Source organism: Nestor notabilis, unplaced genomic scaffold (assembly GCF_000696875.1).
Source record: "Nestor notabilis isolate BGI_N333 unplaced genomic scaffold, ASM69687v1 scaffold9133, whole genome shotgun sequence".
Classification (NCBI taxonomy): Eukaryota; Metazoa; Chordata; class Aves; order Psittaciformes; family Psittacidae; genus Nestor; species Nestor notabilis.
This window is the reverse complement of record NW_009923261.1, coordinates 1-14321: the sequence shown is the minus strand read 5'-3', so window position 1 is coordinate 14321 and position 14321 is coordinate 1. Positions and strand designations below refer to the sequence as shown.

Below are 14321 nucleotides of genomic sequence, written 5' to 3'. Positions count from 1 at the left end.
AGATTCTTGGGGGAGAAGGCGATGAGAGAGTGAAAACAACTGTACAATCAGAAAGGCAGTGCTGCTGGGTAGGTTGAGGATGTACTTCTGGAATCTATCAATAGGTCTAGGTTTATCTCTTCTTTCTTTTTCTTTTTTTTTTTTCTTTTTTCTTTTGTTTTTTTTTTCTTCTTGAGAGTGTAAGGCTGCATTAGCTACATTAGCTGTCCCCCGGTGGGCATTTGCTTTCCATATAATTTTCTTGCATAGATGAGGAATTGAATGCTTCGGCAGAGTCTCTTTCGGAGGCTGAAAAACACCTCTGCCACCAAGGCACGAAAATGATTTCAGAGGAATGGTCTTTGCACTCTTGCTGCCACTGCCACCGCTCCGCAGAAGACACCGTGCACCAACATCTGGGGGCTGCTGCGCAGTGCCGCGATCCAGCTTCCCTCATACCAGGTCATGCCAGAGCCAGGGCACACCAGGGGTCTTGTCTCACAGACGCTGTCACTTCGGCTGTGGAGGTCAGGCTGACTCCAGTGTACAGCCCATCTTGACCTGAATACTTAAGGTTGCTGCTTTCAGGACTGGTGCTCTCTCCTGGGCCAGACATCACTGACGAGCTCCCCTGGAGGGGCAGAAGAGTAAAGAGAGATTTTATTGCATGGGTAAGCTTTGCACACACTAAGGTCTTGCGTTAAGGAGTTGGAGCATGGTGGGCTCAGGGCACAGCCACTGTCCCAGCATTTGTGTGGAAAGTCAGGGTTTGTCCTCTGCTTGCCTCTGTGCCTCAAAATCCTGAAACTTGAAAACTGTCTCAGGGTCAGCCCACTCATTAAGTCCCACTAATGGGAGCAGTGTCTGTGTTTGGAGATGCGAACATGGTTATATTCACAGCATGGTGGAAAATAAAGTCTGGGATGTGCAGAAAAACCTGAAAATTGAACCATGATGAAGGTAACATGCATGTGTCCCGCTGCCCCCTACTGAAGGGACACAGAATCCAACAAAAAAAGGGTGATCCAGCAGTGGTAGCACCTATAGTTTTGCTTCCCCAATATATGTACTGGGAGAATATGTACTGGAGAAGCCCAATACATCCCAATGCTCCAGCAGCAGATGTGGAGCACCTCCTAGAAATCAGCCTTCTTTGGGACCCTCAGACCTTGAAGTGCCTAAAATCATTCCTTGCCCTTCAAAATGCTAGCCACAACTTTCATCCCTGTAGGACTGGCCACTAAAGAAGATGCTTTTTTCCTCTCAAGTAGAGAAACACAATGCCTTCAAACCAGGAGCCTTTTTGTTCCCCCACCTGCATGCACAAGACAACACACAGGGGAGACATGGTAGGCATAAAGATGAATCTCTGAACTGTGCTGGAACCAGTCCATTTATTTTAAAAGAGAAATGGAGAGTTACAAAGAAAACATCATTTTTTCCATGAGGCTGAGCAGATCCACTAAAGAGGAAAAATTTGCAGTGCCAGACAGTGAAGGGGCAATGTTTTCACCTGATAAAGGAAATGTTTAAGAGCTGACTTCATGCAAAATTAACTCTTGGATATGTCAACTTTAAAACCTTAATTTACTTGTTAATGGATAGTCTTCGGATGAGATTCCTTAAAAAGAAAAAAAGAAGGAAAAACCTATCCTAAACTGTGATTGCAGAAGCTTCCCGCCTGCTGTTTAAGTGAAAAGTATACGTATTTAATCATTTTACAAGAGTAGAGCTCTTGGGTCTCCTGGAGCCACGCCAAGCTAGCAGCCCTGACATAGGAAAAGCTAGGCTTCATTTATTCAAAGGTAATTTCCAAATGGTGCTGTGCAGGGTTCTTGTTGCCATGGTTAAGCAAGGGAAACCCTCACTTTCTGAAAGAGATACTCATTGCCAGTAGTCACTCTTATTTGAAACAACCTGGACTCCAGTTTTTTCTTTAGTTTTTATTAAAATGTTTGATGGCCACTATTCCACCCAGTCATCAACCAGGATTCTGCTCCATCAGGCACTACCTGAAAATGCAGAGATGGAAGGAACAACTGCTTGTCCCCCAAAACTAGCCAAAATAGCTCTAATCCTAAGAACAAATATGAAAGAAGAGGAATAAGATATCATATAAGAACAAATATGAAAGAAAAACCTAAAATATGGTTTACCACTCTCTCAAATACACACTTGCCAATCACTGACAATGACTCTCCATACCCTCTTGCCCTGTGACTATGCCCAGCAAATTCAATGAGGCCCATTTCATGCTTACCTTTGGGTCTGTTATTGGTCTTGCATCAGCCTAGTTTTTCAAAAAGGTATTTTTAATTACTAATATATCAGATGATAGACTCCTGATAGCACAAAAGACATAATTTTTAACAGCCTCAGGCTCCCTGTAGTGGAAGAAGGGTTTAAATTAGAGCTGAGCAGTGTTTGCTCAACCTGAGCTAAAAATACCGGGAGCTGCTTTGAAAGGCTCCCATTTGCCCATATTTGCTGCTGTTGTTCCGGTAGGCAAATATCTTATCATTACCTGTTTTCTCTGGGCTTGGAAAGTGTAATTCATCCTTTTCCTGATTCAGCCCTACAAAGGTGGGGCATGGGGACCCACAGTTTCCATGTGGTGTTATCAGCTACCCCTCCCTCGGGCACCCCAGAAGGGAGGACGCAGAGGCACGTCCTGTTTGAAGACTGCCCATCCCTGCCCAACCAAGGCCGGATCCTGGCTCCATTGAGCCAGGGCGGGCAGGACCTGGGCAGGACCCCTGGGCCTGGAAACCCCACCCCAGTAATGTCATGACAAATTCAGGCAGCTCAGGCAGCTCCCAAAGTGTGACATGGAAAACAAACTTTAGCTCATGAAAAAGACGCGGCTCAATCACAGCTCCGCTGCAAGCCTGCCTATCTCTGCTCTTATTTCTCCAGCATTAAGGCATGAAAGATGACAGAAGTTACAGTTAGTTATTAAAGGACATTTGTCAGCTGGAATAAATAATCTGAACAATGCTACTCGTCATTGAGCTCTTCTAAATCAAAACAGCAGGCTGTATCAATACAAAGGTAATGGATTTATTTTTATTGCTGAAATCTGATAATAGGATAGATAATCAACTGAAGGTCGACTTCCTGAGGAAAAAAAGAATGAAGCCTGTAGGAAAGAGTTTGCCTCCCAAACAAACAGAGGAAGGTAGTGTTTGTGTCTGCAAATATATCTGTATCTTTTTACCCCAAAAAAGCAGAAGCTGGTCATGGGGCAGCCATCAGGCAGGTTTTCTGGATCAGAGAGGGTCTTTCGGTGGAGGACCTGCCCACCATGTTCACAGGGAGATCTCAGCCAGAGCAGAGAGACTTAGACATCTACATTGTACCCAAACCTGCTGTCAGCACCCTGGAGCCAAATTCACTCCTGCTAAAGCTTGGTCCAGATCAAACCAGCACTTGAGGAGCAGCATCAGCATCTCTGGCTGAAGAACTCCTGCCGTCTTCCATGCAGTCCCTCCTGCACTGTCTTCCTATCACAAAGAGTGGGGATAGGGGAGGGACACCCCCATTTAGCTTTCCCCCACACCTCTGCAGGCAAGAGGCAAAAGCTCTGGGTGAGGAGTGGTGCTAACAGCTGGAGGGGGTGGCAAAGGGCCTTGATCTAGACCTTTGCTCTATCAGATAGACCTTTGCCCTACCCACTGCACAGGTTCAAAATACTCCGTGAATTTTGGACATTACACTGAGTCTGTAGTAAGCTGAGTCTCAGCTAACACCCTCTTCCTCTTCAGTTAGCCTAGTTTAGTTTTGCTGTGCTTAAATGATAGCCATAATCAGCTGAAACGCACTTGCAAAAACTTCTTTCACATATAACCGTGTTGTAGCAAACTGTGGCGTAGTCCTTAATTTTCCAGCCTCAGCTTCCCTGTGATAACTGCCATCCCCACTGGAAGCACTTTCTCACCACTATCACTCCCTGGTTTCTGAAGGGCAGGTCTCAGCATTGCAAAACTAGGGCTTTTTTTCCTGATTTAATGACCATCTTAGTACGCAAAGTTATAATTTCTTGCCAGTCCAATTGATCCTCATGTTTATATTGCAGACGTGTAAGCTTACATATCTTCTAATCTCTCCTTTGTGTTACAGCAACATAAATCTGTGGTTAATACTGCATTAATTTCCTAAGGGAGGCAACTTCCAGCGTGGCTTGGGAAAGCAGATGACCCCACTGCTGTCAAGGGCTGTATGAGTAATTGGCTTTATTGCTTTGGCAATAAAACAAACCAGAACAAAATATATGTGCCCATGTGCATACAGAACTCCTGGGTAGAACCAAGAATACTCTTTTTTTCTTGGTTTTCCCCACTGAAACAAAAAAGCTGGATTGATTCTTTCCGCTCGATACAGGATGAAATTGCCTCTTTCAGACATATGTACAAGGAGCAAAGAAAATGAATGAATGAATGTATGAAACTGAGTGGGGAAAAGGAACCAGCATCTTATTTTGTCCAGGAGTGAGGACTACTGCAGAAAAGGTAGGAGACCAAGAGAAGATTTAAGCCGGAATATCAGATCTCCCAGCGTAATGCCCTGACTCCCAGACTATTTGGTATTTTAGGTTGCCATGTTCCTTAGGCCTTCTGTTGATTTTATTCCACCTGGTTTAGATAAATATTTACTCATACCAGGACTGAGGCACCGTGTTCCCATTTTCCAGGTGAAAGTCCTACCAAGCATGCTGGCGAGCCTTTCTCACGAAAACTCCATTCTGATGGCTATGAAATTATTCTATACCAACTGAAATCTTATCATCAGATAGTCTGAAGGACCCTCGGCCATTCAACTTTCCAATATCCAGGAGATTCAGAGGTCCTTTTTTAAGAAGTCCAGTCTCTGGTTCATCCAGACTCTGTGAGATTCTGTACGGAGGCTGATTCCCCTGTAGCCTGCATGAACGTCCTACCAATCTGCTACTTAAAAAAGGAGCAAACACCACCACCTCTAACCATCTCTCAAACCCTCTTCTGAAAACAAAAGAAAGCAAGGAGACACTACTCAGATAATTCAGTCCAGGTTTGGGGGCATTTTGGGGATGGTTAGAACTGTATTTTCCTGCTGGCTCACCACCTGCCGACGCCATTTCAGTCAGCCCTCTCACTTTCGATTCTACAATACCGACGAACCAGTCCTGAACCACTTCTCAAGGTAAATCTCCATGGGAAGTAAGCACTGGTTTAACTTGCAAGACAACTGTCCTAAGTTATTCTATGGTGTGTGATTACGGTACTTCTGAGAAAGCTCCAAATTGGAGGCAAAGGGTGCAGAAGAGGAGTCTTCTGAAAGAAGAGCTCCCCTGGTGCTGCTGAGCCTTTACTGACATCAGCCCTGGCTCAAGGAGCCTCCATGTCCTGCCATAAAAAGCAGATTTTACAGCAGTTTTCATACTGCATTTTATCCTAATAAGGGAATAAACTCCTTCTAGTAATCACACTAGTTGGAGCCCCTGTATGGAAATGGATGGGTTTGCGTTACAGACCATGCCCTTTGTTTAGCAACTTTTTCTGCATTGCTTTTCCCTGTACATTTTCAGCAGTGTCAAAGAGAAAGCAGGTATAGACGCAGATGCAGGCTGCCTGAAACCTTCAAATCTTCTTTTTATGGGGATGTAAGGCAACTTCGTATATCGTGCAGCTGGACTTTTTCCATGTTAGTAATACAGGACACCCAGTACTTATACTGCTTAGAAAAACAGAAATAGGCCTAAATCCTAGATCGACATGTGAACTTGGCAAGTAGCCCCCTTATGATGGGACAACGAAATATCTCCCGTCCAAACACTTCTACATTTTGGGATGTTTGAAATCAACTTTGCACCCACAGCAATTCATTAATCATATCTTTTAAATGTTTAAACTTTAGCTAGAACATAAAATCAACATTTAGGGTCCTTGCTAGTTTGTCTCAAAACTGGCATCATGGAGGATTCCCTTCATGAAACAGATAGTCTCAAAGACATTTCCAAGAGTAATTGCCACTCTTCTCTTTTTCTGCCCTCCCTTCTTTATTTTACTTTATAAGAGATAAAGGCAGGGCAATAAGCGAATATTACTGACACAAATGAATTCTGCTGAATTTCATTTCCATTAGATTTCTACATAACTGGGAACTCTTCTGGCAGCCTCCCATAAAAAGCATAATAAATTGCTTTTGTACCAGTAGAGGAATTAGTTTTTCTATGTTTCATTTAGCGACAACATTGCTGTGAATTTCACACAACGCTTTCTAAAACGTCATCAAATTTCTCTGCCTAATATCAATTTGGCATTTTTCCCCTCTTCATGGAATAAAGGCTGCAGAAATAAAAACAGAGCAAAATACAAACAAGTTGCCATGCCAGTTGTGTAATGCATGGGGAATGAGCCAGGTTGCTCTTCCAGCAGGTGCCCGTGTTTCAGCAACGTCACCAGCGCCACTGGCAGGAATCGATGCCATTCCCCTTAAAGTGACCAAAGATTAAAGAGCCCATATTCATCCATCTAAGGGGTTTTTCCTTCCTGACATGCCCCAGAGAAGTTTGTTCTCCTTGTGCAAAGCCATTGACTGTTCTAAGAATAAATACAAACCTTCAGGCTATCAATGGGTCAACTTCAATGGGAAAAGAAAAAATAATCAAGGAAAACAGAACTCTAGCAAAGTATCTTTGCTTCAGCATGTGATCAGATTACAGGCTGCCTTGCTCCAAAATGCTGACATCCCTCCACTCTTGGCAACTTCAATGGGCCTTATGAGCACTCAGTCCCTCCCATGGGATTTAGGCCCATAAGAAATTATTTCACTTCCTTTGCAGCTAGTGATCATGTTCCCAAATGATGTCTGGGGCCACAGGAGCCAGTCTTAACAGCCACCGCTTTCTACTTTCAACCTCCAGTCTCCCCAGCTCTCATCCCATCAAATTGCTGATGCTTGGGCAAAGCCAGGAAGGATGTGGCTATACCCACAGCATGTCCTGACAACTGCTTGCTGCAAATCCCATCCTCATCTATACACATATGGGGCTGGGGTGCAGGGGTGGGGGATCACTAGTCCTTCATGGGGAGGGAGGGCCAGGGGATGCCCGGATGTCTGGTCTCTACTGCAGCCACACTTCAGCATGTTTCACAGCCTCTCTCCATCACTTACTTTAATTGAAATTTTTCACAAGAGGTAATTTGCAAGTGCTTTGCATAAGCAGGGCACATCTGATCAAATCATGGGTGGGGGGAAAGGCTGTGCAGATGTTATTATGCTGCCTGCTGGATACAAGGAGACAGATTTCCCCAGCCCTTGAGCAGGTGCCCTCTCCCAGCCTGATCTGCTGCAGAAAAATGAGGGAGAACTGAAGTCCTGGGACTGGGGCTTGCTGTTGTGTAATGAAGAGCGCTCTCAGAGTCCCTGGGAGTCAATCTTAGTTGCCGACAGCTCTCAACCAGCCTTTTGGCTCACAAACTGTGCCCCTACCTCGCTCCACACAACTCCACCTGGCCAAATCATATTACAAATGGTACTATTAATATTATAACACAAAGATTATTAATAACAGGTCTGTATGGCCTCTCCTTCCCCGAGCAGCATACGGGTGTCCTGCCTACAGCCTACACCACTGCCTCCACCTCAGCTGGGACTGTGCTTATAATTCTGTCCATTTTATAAAAAGCTCACAATGTTCCTCAGAATCAGTAATCCTGCTCCAGGCAATGTAGCAACAATTTAAGGGAAAACTGGCTGCATTTTTCCCTTTACAAATATTAGGTGAGAGCCTAAAAGAGTACATAGTAGTTCACTGGGGAGAGCCTGAAACCCAGTAACAGTTCACTTTTTGGTTAGTGTTTCTCTTTTTTTGATGTGATCTGTTTATTTTACTGGAGTGACAGGATTTTCTCATGTCAAAGACAAGCCCTTTTAGTAATATCCTTGTCTGGCAGCATCCGAACCCAAAACCCAATGCCTCTGAAGCTGGGTGGCCCTGTCAGTCCATGAACAATTGCATTTGCTAAAAATGTTTTTTTTTCCCTTCCCCTTGTACAATGAAACTTTGTACATCAAGAATTAAACTATTGAAAGGAATTTGTATGTTGGGAATGCTGAGACATATTGAAAAATAGATATTATAAACAATGTCTTCTTACTATTAATAAAGGAGTAGAGAAAGCCACATTAGGAAAGCTTTTCAAAGAAATGATGTGGCAGAGTAAGGGATACAGAAGGCCCAAGGGCTGAGCGTGGATATGGATATGCATAGCCAAGGGGTTAGAAATTAATCTACATTAAGCTTCACAATTTTAGCAGTAGTATTTGTTATCACACATGCTGAGTGAAGAAAGGAAGTTCGAGATGGTTTTGACTACATGATGTAAAATAAGGATCAAAACTAAAGGGATTGATCAGCATTTCTCTGGTGCTCCTCTGGAGCTCAGTGCTGTCAGATGCTAAGCATCTGGCCCCAGAGGAGCCCTCTGCGAGGAGAGAGCCGATCTCCTAAGCACTGCAACCAGCAGGGCACCCCAGCCTGGTTTCATCTGGGTCTGGATCAGGGGTTAAGTGCATATCTTAGTTTAAAACAAAAGCCTTTATGTTTCCTTTCATAAAGCAGCATAATATCTTGCTGGGGTTTACCAGTCCATTGGGATAATGCATATATATATTAAACAGCTTTTAGAAAACATAAGAGCAGCACTGCCTTGAATTATAAATTCTTATCAGAATTCAGAAGAGGGGTACGTGCATGATTGTTTCTTGAAAGGGCCATTCAGACATGATTTTTGTCTTTTCTCCAAAAGAAAACCTTTGAGATGGAACAACCTGAACATTTCAAAACAAAATATCTGGGGTTAAGCTGTGGTTAACTTAATCATAAAAATTATATAGATCTTAATTAAGAGGTTCGTAAAGTACTTCAGCTTGTAGTTCTGTTTACAGCTATACGTAATATCCTCCGAAAATCTTGTTCCAGTATCAGCTAACAAAACTGAAAAGTTTGTTTAGATTATTGTTCTGCTAGATAAGATAAAAGCTGTGATAACACTGCACAGTGATCAGACTGCTTACAGATACTGACACCCGCTTATGGCTTACCCCAGAGGCTGCAGTCTGTGTGCCAGGAGAAGTGGTTTTGCTGCAGTCATCTGAGTTAGAAGACGTGGATGTTGGAGTCATAGGAACCGCGGTAGTACTGTTACCTGAAAGATCAGGAATTGGCATTTAAAACAAGTATTTTCCACCAGCAGAAAAAAACTCCTGCAGCTCAACTGTCTTATCTTTTTATATTTACCAGAGCATGCCTTTGACTTATTTATGTTCTTAGGTTTTCGCTTCCTGGTCTGAATTCCTTCTTTTTTCATAGCAAGAGGTCGGGGAACCTGAAAAAATTAGATTTCCACACTAATAACAGAGTTGTATATGTACTGTAATATCAAAAATCAAAACACATTACAAGATCAAATGGTGATACTGAAAATGCCTGTACAGCACATCAATTTTTCCTGTGTCAAAATACCAATTCCAAACATTTGCCTTTTATTTGGGCAAAGCAATGGGTTGTTTCAAGAAGTATTTTAGCTAAATAAAGAAAGCAGTGAAGCTTTGTCCTTCATGCGAATGGAACAGTTTTTCCAACACCTCAGTCAGTCCACAGATAAAAAGCACACTTCGATAGGAAAACAGCATTACTGCATTACTTGGCCCATAGGTATTACAAAATTAAATTGGACAGGGTATATCTGATCCCTGATTCCTTATTCCCATCACTTCAGAATTATCTCCAGTGACTGATTCTGGAAAGCAAGAATGCACACAAGAGGAAAAAATACCCCTCTCCCAGTGGACCAGCTACACAAACCAGATCATCGCCAGTAAGTGTCTCAGAAGCTTTAGGCCACTAAAGACTTCATATTTATTCTCACAAGAGGTTCAGCCCATAATACAGCTTTATAGCATCCAAATTTATATTTATAGGGAAAAGATGTTCCAAAATCAGCTTTGTATTCTGTGCCACCACAACGATAATAATTGTAAGAAAACATTGATTTAAAAAAATGTTTTAACTTAGTGATGACATGAGTTTGGGGAAAAGCAATTCAGGCATATCCTTACTATCATTATAATGCTTAAACCTGCAATATAATTTACTTTTTTGTTGAGGGCTAAACCAAGTCCCAATGACTCCTAATGCCCATGCTCTTCAAACACTTGTGCTTGACTGTAACTTAATCCACTAAGGCATAACAGGATCTGAGTTTCACACAAAACATACGCCATCACATTCAGGATACAGCTAGTTTCTTCCTCTGTTATTGCCTAGCAAGGGCTGAAATCGCATTTAAATTTTTGCTGGCATAGCTATGACTTGAATTACATTTAAAGTTTTGCTGGCATAGCTATGTCTGTCCATGAAAAATGGTCTTATTAAAGGTCTGTAGTTTTTTTCCCCCCACTGAAGAGCTGTTTTAAATCCCATTGGCAAAAAGACCTCTGCCGCTCATCTGTTTCTTTGTACAGATCTGTTGGGAAAGCTACAACAGCAAACACATAACTTGTCACAGGCATAACTTGCTTAAATTGTTTAACCGTTTTCTCATGTCGTGCATTTTTTTGGTCATTTTATCCATTTTGTTCATTGTTTTTTAACTCCACAGCCAAACCATGAGCTGATACCATTAGCATCAACAGAAACATTGCCCCAGCTTGAGGAAGCCCAACACCACCCCTCGAAGCCACTGAGCGCCCTATGGCAGGAGGACCACCCCTTCTCCAAAGGAGCATCAGAGCCTGTGGGGAATGCTCCTGGGTGAAGAAGCAGCTACTTACCCCGTGGAGCTTCATGTAGAGGCCGCAGGCATTACAGACGGGCTCACCCTCCGCGTTCCTGCGCCACAGGGTGGTAGTCGTGGTGTGGCAGTTAGCACAGGACAAGCCCAGCCGCCGGGATGAGGGCTAGAGGCAAGCACAGGCAAACACGGGCATCAACAGGCAGGGAGGAGAAAATGATAGACACCTTTAAGTTCACGAAAAGCAACTTAATGCACAGTGTGGACAGTAGAAGCTTTTTTTATAGCATCTATCAGTGACACCCCAGAATTAAAACGAGATTAACATCATTTCAGAGATGGGAAAGCTGACGTGAAGAGGTACTGTGAGACTGCAGCTCTAGGCAGTTGCAGCAGAGGCAGAATTCGCATTTGGGAGCTGCTGATGCAGGGACCTCTGTTCAGACCACTGTGCACTGGCTCTTCCTCCAGCAGGACAGCTAGGATGTCGTCCATCCAGATGAGGAGAAGGCACATCACTCCTGTGCCACCTCTCCAGCTGGTTCAACAGGCAATGAGGCAGCTCTGAACCTGCCAGCAATAATTCCCACTCATCGGAAAAATTAACCCCTTTAACCATCTGCCCTCAGCAGCACCACAGCTAGAGAAAACTTTCCTGGGCATCCCAGACATAACACATACAACAGCAGCAGCATCTTCATAAAAAGACCTTTTTATCAGTGCCCATTTTATCCTTACATGAAAACCAACATGCCCTGGGATCATGTTTTACAGAGCAGAGCTCCCCCTCAGCCAGCAGAAAAGCTGGTGGGTGACAACAAGGTCCCCACTGCAAACAAGCCATTTATGACACTCTTCCGTGGAGTTTGGAGCCAAGATGAAGCAACCTTGTTTCATCTTGAAATAACCGTATAACCTGGAGCTTTATGGCTGCAGGCTGTATATCATAAGTGAAGGCAGTCCTCATAAACATGTGAAACGAAGGTGAATGGGTTATAAAAGTCCCTGTAACAAGTGATCTCTTTTACGTTCATCATAAGCAAAGAATTCCAGCTACATCATAAATCTAGTCTTTTTCAAAGTATCGCATTGTCAAAAAAAAAATAGAAAAGAATCTGTGCCTAGCTCTGTGTCTGGCAGCTGAACAAGTTTACATGGAGAAATCAGTTTTAGAGGATTGCATTAATCTTATTCTGACTATAAAGCACCCATAACCGAAATTACTAACTAAAGGGTACAATGCCCTTCCTCTTGAATCATTTACTGCTCGGTTATTAGAAGGAACTCGGTCACCTTTGATACCACAGAGCTGCCTACCACTTGGGAAAGCAATAAAAATGTTGTGAGATTAAAGAATATTCCAGAGTAATAACTGAGTTTTGTGAATTTTACTCATTTGAGTTTCCTTAGCAGTAAGCCATCATGTTACACCACAGCTCAGAAAGAACTCTAGATTAAATATGAATTCTGTAACTGAATCAGTAACTCATTATTAATTGCACAGCAAAAGAAGAACAACCTAGCCAAGAGTAATATAGGCTGAAGTACACATGTATGCTTTTTAATCTTAAAAATACAGGTCTCATGAAAACAGAATTTTTGACCTCATTGTTAAATATGTATGGACATAGCTTCTAACTAAATTAGAACTTGATTAAATGCAAGTTTTACATGTATTGGGTAAAAAAGCTGGTCTTAACACATATGCTTAATTTTCTTTCTCTGCAAGTGAAATGCCCTCAGATATTTCATTGTATTAAATCTTTGTTTCATATGCAGTCTGGTATAAACATTCACATATTTTCTTCCAATTGCTTTTGCTCATTCCTGTGCCTAAACAGACAGGGGGTTTAGGCATGTTTTGAAGCTAAAACTACTTTTCTGCTCCAGGAATTTTATCAGAAACTTCGGCGCAATCTAAACATGTTTAGCATTTTCAAAACATTTTCCCTTCTCACCTACATATTTCCAACTGTATGAACACACAGTCATGCTTGATTTATAGTTATGGCCAGGGTACTCGGTAGGGATTGTTACGCAGAGCTATCTCAGAGTTATTTTGCCAAGGTGTCAGGCTGAAATCAGACTGCGGTTTCACTCTGGTTTAGTCTCCTCACTCCCATCCCCCTTCCAAAAAGAAGAAGGGAAACACAGAAATGCCAGAGCTGGGTATCAGCTACTTGAAGTCTGCATTGGGACGGGGTGCCATGGCCAGGAGAGCTCTGGCACTTCAGACAAGCAGCAGATCTGGCCCGCCTGCTGCATTTGCCCCCAGTAATGAGATAACACTTTGTGTCGTGAAATTTAGTGAACCACCAGCTAGAAAAAAATGGACAGCCAACAGGAATTAACCTCTTGCTTACAGTTGAATTAACTCTTTGGCTGAAAGAAAAGTTGTGTGTACTTGAGCACTTACTGTCTGCTCTGATCATTGCGCATTTGGTTTTAGTTCCCTCCCTCTTCCCATAAGGGCATTAAATTCAAACGGTTGTGAAATAAAGACCAGGACATGTTTTAATGCTAAGAAATCAGGCATGGAGGGAAGCAGCTGTCGATTGAAAGGCCAGTGGGTTTGATACACTGTCTCCATACACAAGGGTCTGAACATCAACTTGGATTATATCGGCATGATTTATTGTGGCTCGCTCGGTAACAGCCATTACTGAAGAGTGTATTCTTTCTTTCTGCTGACCTCCACCCAGATTTGCTAAACATAACGTGCAGTTCCCACTTGTTAAATTTTCTCCTTGCCTATTCAGTGCCAGCCTGAGTTATAAACAGGGGTTCTGGTTTGTACTATTTATTTCCCCCCCTAGTTTTAGGAGTATATTTTTAGAAAAATTGCCGCTCATTTCTTAGGAGTAAAACAAAACAAAGGCTATTATCATTGTTTAAACAATTGGTTTTCTTTGAATTATATACAAAACTTGCTTACATTCCCAAGGATCGAGCTCTCAGCAAACAAAGCAGGTCTGGAGAAATTCCGAGCCCTCTAAACAAACGCTTTCCAACCTTGATTTTATTTTTTTTTTCTGTTGGAAACGTCCAACATCAGCAGCACAAATTTCTTCCAAACCACTGATGCCCCCTCACCAACAGGGCCCATCCTCTCAAACAGCCAGGCCCACCCATGCCCAGTGTGTGACCCACAGGGAGCAGAGGGGGATTTTGCCAGCGTAGGGCCCAGAGGTGGGCCTAGATGGCTACCAGCCCTGTTGCCCCTCACGGTGACCACTTTGGCCTGACAACCTGGTCAGGAGCCCCACTTCAGTGTTCCAGCCTAGGGGATCACCGGGCTAACACACTCTGATTGCCCCTGCTTTCCCCCTAGCTAACATTGACTGGGGGTCCCGCGGGGCACGGCTCTTCCCCCTCTCCATCCCCACTCACCACTCTCTTCTGGGGCTTGATGAGGGGCCGGCTGAGGCCGTTCATTTTGGTATAGAGCCCGCAGGCGTTGCACAGGTAGTTCCCGGTGCCGTCCCTCCGCCACAGCGGGGTCTGGATGGAGCCGCAGTTGACGCACTCCCGGCTCTCGGACAGGTCCTCCAGCAGCTCTGGGGGGCA

General features: G+C 43.5%; 1 protein-coding gene across 1 annotated transcript; it reads right to left on the bottom strand.

Annotated features, from left to right (window-relative positions):
* Window positions 1–442: 442 nt before the first annotated feature.
* On the bottom strand, window positions 443–14315 carry LOC104403801 (transcription factor GATA-6; the record flags this gene model as incomplete). The annotated part of the gene is made up of 5 exons (XM_010012049.1): window positions 443–610; window positions 9064–9167; window positions 9260–9347; window positions 10795–10920; window positions 14145–14315. Coding segments are annotated over 5 exons (657 nt in total), but the record flags the coding sequence as incomplete, so codon positions are not given.
* Between the last annotated feature and the right edge of the window lie 6 nt (window positions 14316–14321).